The 12,002-nt window shown below is 45.1% G+C and overlaps 1 protein-coding gene across 1 annotated transcript in view; it reads left to right on the plus strand.

Annotated features, from left to right (window-relative positions):
• The first annotated feature begins 8,891 nt into the window (after positions 1–8,891).
• Positions 8,892–12,002, plus strand: part of nrxn3a (neurexin 3a) — a 288,371-nt gene continuing 285,260 nt past the window's right edge. Inside the window, exons 1-2 of the mRNA XM_062522061.1 lie at positions 8,892–8,925; positions 10,450–10,611. Coding sequence (XP_062378045.1) covers positions 8,902–8,925; positions 10,450–10,611 — 186 coding nt within the window. The 5' untranslated portion in view covers positions 8,892–8,901. The remainder of the gene's footprint in view (positions 8,926–10,449; positions 10,612–12,002) is intronic.

Consider the following 12,002-nt stretch of genomic DNA (forward strand, 5'->3'; position numbering starts at 1 on the left):
AGCCGAGCTTATCTCCGGTCTTGTGTCTGCTAAATGAAGTCCTCATAGTCTCTGCTGCAGCTAGTCGTCTGTCTGTGGTCACTGTGAATGTGCCCACCCTTCAGCTTTGGTCATTCACCATAAAACCTACTGAACAGGGATAGCTGGCAGAGCCATGTGTTGTTGAATTGCTGTTTTGGCCGGCATTATTGCCTGTCGTGTGTGTCTGTGCGTCCTTGTGTGTGTGTGTGTGTGTGTGTGTGTGTGTGTGTCTGTGTGTGTGTGTTGACATGTATGTCATGACTGAGGGTCACATGATGTGGGTTTTTTTTGTGTTTTTTTTTGCTTAAGCAGCATTTGTATCGGTCTGGCAGGACTGTTAGGGTGAGGCCAGGTCCTGATCCTGGCAGCCATCCACGCACACACACACACACACACACACACACAGACGCACAAACACACACACACCCACACACACAGACACACACGCACACAGACACACACACACGCACACCTCAGTGCTCCGCGCATCGATCCCGCCACCCCTCGGCCATGACGGATGCCCCTTTCCTCGGCGCTGGTCTGAGGCCGCTGATGATGATGGCTCTGGGAAGGAGAGATTAGCCTCTGTCTGCCCATTGGATAAGACAGGGGGTGGGGTGCTGCTGTGTGTCACTGTGTGTGTGTGTGTGTGTGTGTGTGTGTGTGTGTGTGTGTGTGTGTGTGTGGGGCACTCAGAGCTTTGAGAGGCTGGGAAGCAGGTGGAGGCGGAGAGGGAGGGGGAGGGAGGAGGGGGGCTCACTGATTATGTCTAATTACCTCCACTATTGGCAGAAAGACCCTGCTTTTTCACTGCCTGTGTGTGTGTGTGTGTGTGTGTGTGTGTGTGTGTGCATGCTATTTAAAGAACCCATGTCTGGCCCTTATTGTTTATTTTTTCGCAACAAAAAAGCATCTTGCATCGTCTATATTTATACACTACATCTCCGCGACAAACATGAAAACATTTCATACATTTCCAGGGAGACAGTTCAAATTTGTTGAATAAAGCTTGCGCTACAACTAAACTAGTTTTATCATTATGTTCACCAGCAATGTCAACCTGTGTTTTTGTATTTATTTTTTTCACCTTCGGTCGAATTTGTATTCGTGGAACATTTTTTTTTTCTCCCTTGTATATCTCAAAGTGCTCGCTTTTCAGCCATCCTTTCCAGTAAATATCAGCCCCTCGAAGAGTCAAACCCATAAGCGGGGGCGAATTTCAGATGTGTTGTTTCATATTGAAAAAGGGAAAGATGGTGGGGTACTCTTTCATTTATTTAGGGGCCACTTTAGGATGTTGGACATTCGGTAGCCATTTTCTTCCATAAATGCCCTGCCTCCCTCCCTGGTGCATTTGGACAGACAAAGGTGCACTTTGTCAAACCAGCAGGCAGTGAATCATAAGCAGCAGGAGACTGATAGGAATCTCGCCACTCTCTTCTGATTTGCCTAATAATGTTTTCATTAAGGCTCCATATTTCAGCTCAGCTGTGTTATCTGGCGTGACCCCTCGTGGACTCCTCACTCCCTCTCTGCCTGTCTCCCTTTTGTCAACCAAATGAAGTCCTTTTGCCCTCTCGTGGGCTTTTCATTAAAAATCAGCCCCAGATAAGATGTGTGTTTTTGCACAGGACCAGGGGCGGAGTGTGTGCAACCCAACCCAGGGTAAACGGGCCACTCTCCTTCCGGGACTTGGCATCCACAGAGTCTGATTCAGTCCATCTGCATTCATGTATTTTTATTAAGTCAAATCATGGACATCATTTTCACCAGATTTGTGGACCAATATAATGTTTTGCCTTTAAAAGTCCCGATTTAACGTCTTTGCATTTTGCAATCTTGATAGAGGGAAATGAGGATATAAGGATACATTATACTGTATGGCCTTGTGAAAATTGTTTTGTTCTGTTATATAGTGGCCAGTACGTCGTATATCATATATCTTTAATCGGTGATTGTCTGGAGAGATACCATGAACGCACCAAACCAGCCCACTAGATGAGTGAGGTCATTCTTATGGTCTGAGTGTGTGTGTGTGTGTGTGTGTGTGCGTGCGTGCGTGTGTGTCTGTGTGTGTGTGTGTGTGTGTGTGTGTGTGTGTGTGTGTGTGTGTGTGTGTCTGTGTCTGTGTGTCTGTGTGTGTGTGTGTGTGTGTGTGTGTGTGTGTGTGTGTGTATGTGTGTGTGTGTGTGTGTGTGTGTGTGTGTGTGTGTGTGTGTGTCTGTGTCTGTGTCTGTGTCTGTGTCTGTGTCTGTGTCTGTGTCTGTGTCTGTGTCTGTGTCTGTGTGTGTGTGTGTGTGTGTGTGTGTGTGTGTGTGTGTGTGTCTATGTGTGTGAGCATGGTGTTATGACATCTCCCTGGCACTCTACCTTGTGTGCCCCCGTGTCTGACCACACTCTCTCTCTCTCTCTCTCTCTCTCTCTCTCTCTCTCTCTCTCTCTCTCTCTCTCTCTCTCTCTCTCTCTCTCTCTCTCTCTCTCTCTCTCTCTCTCTCTCTCTCTCTCTCTCTCTCAGCTCAGGAAACCTCTGTCCTCTCTGCTGCGTGGGATGAAAGCTCATTAAGTATTAAGGAGCGGGGTATTAATGGCTAAGCCAACATCTGGTGGGGAAGACATGCGGGTGTCTTTAGTAAAAACAATACTCTGCTTAATTAATAATTGATTGGGGCTCGATCAGAGGAGCGCTGAGAGGGACAGTGATACTCTGATGTGGCCTCCCACACCGACACAGCACTGTGTGTGTGTGTGTGTGTGTGTGTGTGTGTGTGTGTGTGTGTGTGTGTGTGTGTGTGTGTGTGTGTCTGTGTGTGTTGATGATGTCTGTATTAAGCTCATATCCTATGCTGCATGTTAGAATGAGATAATGCCAGGCAATTATCTGTTTGACAAGTAACTTGAGAGCTTTCATGACTGAATTACTGATGGGAATCTTTAAAAATAATGTTTAAGTAATTGAAAAAAAGAAGCACAGCACAAGTTACTGGGCATTTACAGTATAACAAGTTGCTTTGTTAAATCAATTAAGTAATTGATAGGATTACTTAGCCATTTTAGTAGGCTACTACAACCTTCCTTGGTTCAGTCTTTGTATTGCATGTATGCCAAAATACAGTTGTGATTCTTACATGTGTGTCACAAAGGTCATTTATCTCTTGAGAAGCAGTTAATATACAATACATCATTGCTTACTTTGCATCTGCTAGATCTAGCCTATTGGTATGTTATGACGCCTCTGGTAGCTCAATTGTAGCAATCCCTCTGGTAGCTATCTTAGCATCTCTGATTGCTCCAAAATTCCCTGCTAGCAGTGTTGTTTATTAGCATGTGTACAGTAGTGTTATTTAAAGAGTAGTATCCCTTAAAGGCCAAACTCTTCTGAGAGTATTCTCAGGTATTGTGAGCTGGTCGCTTGCCATGTATTAGCATCTCTGCTAGCTACTGTATATTAGCATCTTTGGTATTGTGAGCTGGTAGCCACATTGGTGTGTATTTAGCATACCAGTTGTGTGAGCAGACTCCGGACAGGCCATCTGAATAGAAAACTCTCTGGCCTCTTTGTGCCCGGGCCCTTAATCTCCACTGGCTGCTTTGGCACAAAGCTAAGCCCTGTGTGTATTTGTGTATTTGTGTATTTGTGTGTAGGCCAGCCAGAAATTAATAGACTTGAGGATAGCTGGAGCTCTGTGGGATTTACACACGGAGGAGCCGGGTACAGATCACTGTCAGCACATGACATGTGGATTTAGTCTCTCTCTCTCTCTCTCTCTCTCTCTCTCTCTCTCTCTTTCTCTCTTTTTCTCTCTCTCTCTCTTTTTCTCTGTCTCTTTCTCTCTCTGTCTCTGTCTTTCTCTCTCCATGTTGGAGCTTTATTGGCATTATTCAGCGAAGCAATGTTACCAAAGCAAACAAAACAATTCAAACAGATACAATAGATTCTGTTTGAAAACTGAAGACAGGAGAAGAAGTAAAACACATAGCTATACAACTATCACTTCTCTCATACTTCTATCACTCATAGTTCTATTTTTTTCTCTCTATCTGCCGGTTCCACACCTTTTTTTTATAACTACCACATCAATTGCAAGGCTTCTCTTTTGACTACTATAAGCCTATGCCTTTCTCTCCTATGACGAAGTTGTTCTATCTAGCTAACTCTGGGGTTTTTTTCTCGCTCTGTCTGTTCATTTTTATGCTCTTGCAGTCTTATATAGTGCTTGAATGTTGGCCCAGACCTTTACTTTAGGTCTACCTCTACACGCACGCGCGCACACACACACACACACACACACACACACACACACACACACACACACACACACACACACACACACTTTTATTTTTTATTTGTAAAATGTTGAGGAAACTGATCAGTGGAGCAGTGTAAGTAATTTCATGGCAGTCTGTTTTCTGAGGTGTTCCGCTGATGTTGTGCGATGCAGCCGGGGTCTCTCCTAGCGACACCTCCGTAGCAACAGGCCAGGTGAGGTGTACAAACACAGCCCGCTGCTGAGGCCAGTGTGTGCTTTGCCATGCTCCGCAGCCCTGAGAGTGACAGAGCCACTAAGGAAAGAAGCCAGTCGGGCAGCCTATAGGCTTTGTGTTCCCTCGCTTCAATTATTTCAGCTATTCGTTTACTTATTTGGCTGACACTGTGATCCAAAGCAATTTACATTATGTCAATTAATAGCAGCCGTTAATACCAGTCTCCCTGGAGCAGTTTGGGGTTGGTTGAGTGTCTTGCTTATGGACATAACAGTGGTTGGACACAACCCATAAGGCTACTGTATGCTATTCTGGCTCCTTAGCCACTACACTCTCTCTCACACACACACACACACACACACACCTACACCCATACACTCTGCCCATCTCTCCTCTATTTTTTTGCCTCTGCTCTCCTCATATCAACTCTCCTCTCTTCGCCACACCTCTCCTCCCACCTGTTCTATTCTCCTCTGCTTTCTTCTCTTCTCTCCTCTCCTCTCCTCTCTTCTCTTCTCCTCACCTCTGCTCTCCTCTCCTCTCCTCTCCTCCCCTCTCCTTTCTGCTCTCCTCTCCTCTCTTCTGTTGTACCCTCTCCTCCTCTCTTCTCCTCTTCTCCTCTACTCTCTCCTCCTCTCGTCTCCTTCTGTCTTCTCCTCCTCTCTTCTCTGCCCCATGGTCCTCCTGTCTAGTTTGCGTTGGCATGCTCTGCGTTTGGCTCGGGGGAGGCAAGGGGGCGAATCACCATGCAAAGTGCATTCCAGCTGGGCACACGAGGCAGACGTAATGAGAAAATCAACCAGGCAGCGGAGCAACCTGCCTATCACCCGAGTGTGCGTGCACACACACACACACACGCACACACACACACACACACACACACACACACACACACACACACACACACACACACACACACACACACACACACACACACACACACACACACACATATACACACACACACACGTGACTGGCAGTCTGAAATACAAAGTGAATGTGACCATTTTCAGGTATGCCAAGAGCAGGCAGGGCTGGCACTAATTAGTGCACTACACAGCAGTATCAGCATATCAACAGTGTCGGCATTGGCAGGAAAATAGCACAGAGTAAAAGCAACAAACACTGATGTTTGCCAATGTGTTTTACGTCGTGAGTGCATGTGTGTACAGTATATGTGTGTGTGTGTGTGTGTGTGTGTGTGTGTGTGTGTGTGTGTGTGTGTGCACTGCTGTGACCGTCCAGGTGTTAAAATCCATTTCCCTTTGCAATCTGCCTGTGAGATGTGTTGATGCATTCTCGATGTGTGTGTGTGTGTGTGTGTGTGTGTGCGCGTGTCTCTCTCTCTCTGTGTCTCTCGCGTGCGCTTTTAGTGACTTAATGGAGAGTGTTTTCACCCTCTCTCCAGAGCGCTGCTGTTGATTAATGGTGGGCACCTGAGGAACGCCAGGGATATTTTCATTAGCGCTGATGCCGCAGCTTTCCTACCTTGAATTCCAATGGCTAGAGGGTCACACAATTCAGAGACCCGCAAAGGGTGGAGGGAGAGAGAGAAAGAAAGAGAGAGAGAGAGATATGAAAAGAGAGAGAGAGAGCAAGCAAGATGGAAAGAGTGAGCAAGAGAGAGATAGAGAGAGAGAGATGGTGATGGTAGAGCAGCATGCGGAGTATGGTGATCCTTTTCTCTGAATATGACTCACGGCTCACTCTTTTTAAGAAATAAACATCCTCGTGCTTGCTCTTGTTAATACATTGTTTTTCAGCTCCATGTTTGTTATATTTTATTATGCCGCAGAGTAAGGTTGTGGTAATGTTGATAGACTACGACTCAGTGTATTAGCCTGTAATTGCACATTGTCTTAATACATCAATCTTTGTGAGATTCATGATGCTCTTTGTGACTTGCAATAAACAAATGGGTTTACTGAAATTTCACAGTCTACGGTATAGGGGCTATTATTTTGGGGGGTTAAAGCAGAGTATGTGCTTTAGTGTGTGCGTGCGTTTGCGTGTGCGTGCGTGTGTGTGTGTGTGTGTGTGTGTGTGTGTGTGTGTGTGTGTGTGTGTGTGTGTGTGTGTGTGTGTAATGGGAGCCAGAGGGTCATGATCGAGTATTCAGTGGCGGTGCCTTTCACCGGAGTTTCCTTGGCCCGGCCTAATAGATTGGGCCGGCGTGGACACCCACCGGAGTCGGGCATTTTTCACTTTAAAAGACAGCCGGCTAATTGAAGATGATCCGGCAGATAAGTGATCCAGACCTCTCGCACAGCCACCGCCCCGAGTCGCTTTCTTTCGCCTCTTTTTTTCCCCCCTCTCCTGTGTCTTTTGGGTCAGTGTCTCGGCAGGCGCTCTTTGTCCATTTAAAACAACCGCCCGGTGGCCATTTCATTAAAGCGCGGCGAGAGTTTCCAGTCTGAGGGGCAAGATTAAAGTTCCCTCCCAACAGATGATGTAGACGATAACATGAACAAATTCCACTCTGAAATAATGTGTTTTCTCTTTTCTCTCCTCTTTTCCTTCCTCTCATTCTTTGTTACACTCTTTCTCTTCATCTCTCTCTCTCTCTCTCTCTCTCTCTCCTCTGCTGTGTCCTCTGTTCCGTCCTCCAGCGAGGGAAGAGAACGTGGCCACGTTCCGCGGTTCCGAGTACTTCTGCTACGACCTGTCCCAGAACCCCATCCAGAGCAGCAGCGACGAGATCACGCTCTCCTTCAAGACGTGGCAGCGCAACGGGCTGATCCTGCACACGGGCAAGTCGGCCGACTACGTCAACCTGGCGCTCAAGGACGGCGCCGTCTCGCTCGTCATCAACCTGGGCTCCGGAGCCTTCGAGGCCATCGTGGAGCCCGTCAACGGCAAATTCAACGACAACAGCTGGCACGACGTCAAGGTTACGCGCAACCTGCGACAGGTAGCAATATTTTAGCAGTATCATGATTAGTTTCAATGCTGTGTATTCACACGTCTTGTTCTAAATCAGAATTCGGTTTTAAAACGTTTCAAATTGATAAAAGCTTTCTTTCATTTTGAAGGTCTGTTCGATTGCATATTTGATTCCTCTTAAATATGTCTGATTAACCGTAAACTTAATATTTAACTTTGGTTGAGTCTCCTCTTCGATTCCTTTCTGCTCTGGATTTCTTTTTCCCATTCTTCTAAATGCACAGCGCTCCAGACCTATATACTAGTCTGAGTGTGCGCCATCTTTGGTGTTTGGAATGGCAGCTCCTCGAGTCGTTGTAAGAAAGCACTAGAAAGAGACAGACCACCATCATCTAGAAATAGACAGACCACGCCCCCCCCCCCCCTCCACACACACACCACCACAAATGCCCCCACCTCCACTACCACCCACGTGAGAGAGACAGGCAGTCTTGTCTGGGATGTGGTGATGCTGTGGAGGAAGGCTCCAGCCAAGCTCAACTCTCCCATTTACCCCAAGACCAGTCTCTGTTGAACTGTTAAATCTCGCAAAGAGCTGCATTTTAAAATATGCAAATGTTTAGCCCAGGAGCTCCCTCCAGAGAGAGAAAAGAGAGGGAGAAAGACAGGGAGAGAACACATAGCTACAATACATTTGACGTGTTAAAGCCTTTAATATCAACCGTGTTTAGTTTCCGATCCATAGATACAGTATATTATGCATGCAAATATATATGCATGTCAATTTTATATTATTATTATTATATGACTGTATGATTTCAGTTCTTCTGATAATCATTAATGACATGTGGATGTTGCAGAAGGAAAATACATTACATGTGTTTGTTGCCAAAAAAATAAGGAAAAAAGTAGTCAAATGCACCAAAAAAATAGTCGTCTTTCATCACATTTTTGAAAAGCTGTGAAGATTTCATTCAGTAGGCATCTCTGGATGGACTCAAAGGGAGGTGCCTTATGAGCTCAGGAAGGTGTATTGGTTTGTATGGAAAGGGTTGGGATGTACTGTACTGTAAGTATGCACTTCATGCTGGTGCTTCATGCAGGGTTTGCCAGGATTTGCTACCTTATCTACAGTATGGACTATTTTGGCAGGAGGCTTAGTGCAGCCCCTACACACCCCTCCCTAAACTCTTTCTGTCCTTTTCTATCATTCTTTCTTCTTTCACTGTCTATCCATCACACTGAGGAAAACATGCTTTGTTTGCCAAAGACTAACCTAACCATTCATGTTATGAATCATCTTTATGACTAATCGTTATGTAAACCCACTAATGTACTAATAACTCTCCTCGTCATATTTTTCTTTTTGTTTGTTGTTTTTTATTTTTATTTTTTGTTTTCTCCAACCATTTAATTTAGTTTTTTTCTTTTTTTTTTTATTAACAACTCCTTTGTTCACTCTTTAATTTCCCTTCTTCCCCCTCTTCCGCAAAGCATTCAGGCATTGGACACGCTATGGTAAACACACTACATTGTTGGGTAGATATCATTCTTATTGTCCATCTTTTGGGTTTGCCGTGTTGTCCTTCCCTCTTCCTTTACGTTCACTATCAAAACACGAGGAACTGGGGTTGGTATTTCTCAGCTTTTTCCACTTTCGTTTGGTACCCCCCTCCTCCTCCTCCTCCTCCTTGTCCTCCTTCACTTCTTCTTTCTCTCCTTCATCTCGGCTTTGACTTCTTTTCCTTCCTTTGAACTTCCTCCTCTCCTCAAAAGACCGCGAGACCAGGCTTTTTTGTAGGACTTGGTGTAAGCCTTTACGTTCTTCCCCCTCCTTCTTATTTTCTCGCCAATGACTGTCGACCAAACTGGCAGAAGCTTTCCTATGGGAAAAAAGAAAGGGAAATAAAATGGGAACAAAAAGACGAACAATAAAAGAGAAACAAAAAAAACCTTCAAATCTTCATGACGGGAGCTCTGGCAGTTGTTTCCAGTACACTGTGTGCATGGCATGCTGAACCATCAGTGCTCTGCCCGTGACACACACATTAACACACACACACACACACACACACACACACACACACACACACACACACACACACACACACACACACACACACACACATCCACACGCACAAACACATGGACACAGACACACACGCGGACACACACACATACACACATACACTCATGCACTCACTCAGCACATACACAAACACACACACACACACACACACACACACACACACACACACACTCATGCACACACACAGCACACACTCATGCACACACACAGCACACAAACTTATTCCTGTCTAACCTCTACCATCCAACTAACCTTTCACCCTGACATACCTCCACCCATTGCCCTTGTGTGTGTGTGTGTGTGTGTGTGTGTGTGTTTGTGTACCATCCTCAGCCTCCATTCTGCTTCGTCTCTCCTCCATAGCTTTCTATCTGTTTGTGTGTGTTTGTCTGTGTTTGTGGTGCACCGTTGTAGACCTGCATGTCTCTAGAGGCTACCATGATGTTGTATAAGCCATACCATCCATATCTAAATGAATAAAATATAACCTTTACTCTCCATGGCTTGCTCATGGCTAGTGTTAGCCATTCAGCCTAATACTAATGCATGATTGTAAGTGTTTGAACTAACAAGGTAGATTTGGAGTAGAAAAAAACTAACACTTTCAAAACTAATGTCACACCTGAAACAAGTCATTTCTTAACCACCATCAAAGTTAAAGAAAATATGTGGCTGAAATATTTTCTTTACCTGTCCACCCAAATCAAGAGTATAAGCCAGACTAAATGCTATCCCAAACTATCCAAGGGTCCGGAAGTTCGGACCAATCCATACAGTTACTGTCTGATGGGAATCATGAAGTAATCAAGCAATAATATTGTCAGCAGCAATATCCCTGGTAGTGGATCGGCAAGTGAGTGAGTGTATGTTGAAACTTATGAATGGTGTGTGTGTGTTTGTGTGTGTGTGTGTGTGTGTGTGTGTGTGTGTGTGTGTGTGTTTTTCTCTCCTCGACATGCCCCCTTTTGTAACAGGTGACGATATCTGTGGACGGCATCCTCACGACGACGGGCTACACCCAGGAGGACTACACCATGCTGGGCTCCGATGACTTCTTCTACGTGGGAGGAAGCCCGAGCACTGCCGACCTGCCCGGATCGCCCGTCAGCAACAACTTCATGGGCTGCCTAAAGGAGGTAAGGACACAGCAGCACATCCCAACAGTGATGGAAATACAGAAATGGGATTGGGAATTCAGTGCCCTGCATGGAAAGTTCTGGAAAAATCATGGAATTTTATTTTGTCATAAAGTATGTGTGTAATCAATGGTTGTCAGCTGGCATGGCAGAAGTCCATTGTGTACATAAACCTCCCTCTCGATACGATGCCTTAAGAGACAAGCTGGCAACAAACGCTAGCACACATTTGGTTTTAGCTTCCTTGCTCCTTGGCCTCCTTCCAATCTTAAACGCTGCAAGTTCACAGGTTCGAGTCTGGGTAGGTGTGGGGATGGACTGCACAGTCAATTAACCCAAATGGTTACATAAGTGTCCATAAGTGTACATAAGTCACTGTAGCTTCGCATAAGGTAGCTGTAGTAGACTGTGTCTAACAGTATGGTGCCAGCAACCCCCAAGGTCATGATGTCAAATCCCAGGAAGTGCTCTGAAAATAAATCACTCTAGATAACTGCATCTGCTAAACAAATCTAGAATGATGAAGGTTCTATCTGAATTCTTTTGTCAAAATTGAGTTATTGACATATTCTTATTCTGTGACAATTTAAGAAGGTGAGGTGAGACGAGGTGATTCTTGTAGCTGTATGCATTTGTGGACATTATGTCTGAAGTTTGTTCCACGTATCAATGGAATCCTCAATATCTCAGAATTACTCAGAACATTAATAGAATCCTATAATTCCAAGGAGACAAAAATAAAAGTCCTTCTAACTAAATGATGCTGTGTTGTCACAAGTGTTAACACTTAAGTCACATATATTTATATACGGCTATACTGAAGCGCTATAATTGTAGTTTGGTTCCAAATATGATTACTGCCGTATTTGCATAAACAGCGCCCATGCATACACTTTTGGTCTCCAATGTCACCGATAAGATTATTAACAGCTTAGCAAGTTACCAAGTATACGAAGTAACATAATCATACCGTTTTTGTTATTTATGCAGGGTAGCTGTTATTCACAAATTTCCGGCTATTCTACCGCGGACAGTATCTCTCACAGAGACGTTTCTCTCCCAATGCCTAACTGTCTGCATATAGATAATGTGGCCCATGCAGTTACAAATCTAGTGCTGGCGCTCTGCTGATAGGACGGGCACTTTTCAATTGGCACAATGTGGCACAATACGGCATACAGAGTTATTCAGTGGATTAGGTGGGCATCAGCACTTCCACTGTAGAGCTAGTGTGGCTGTAGCACCTTCACCCTCACTGCTTATTACACCAGTATCAGTCCTGCGCGGAGAGAGGGCCACGGCGGGAAAATTTGGGAGCGGAATAATACATTTAATAAGGCTTATCAGCCGGGGAGGAGAGAGAGGAGACATCAACGTCTGTTCAATGCCCA

This window comes from Sardina pilchardus, chromosome 20, assembly GCF_963854185.1.
Source record: "Sardina pilchardus chromosome 20, fSarPil1.1, whole genome shotgun sequence".
Classification (NCBI taxonomy): domain Eukaryota; kingdom Metazoa; phylum Chordata; class Actinopteri; order Clupeiformes; family Clupeidae; genus Sardina; species Sardina pilchardus.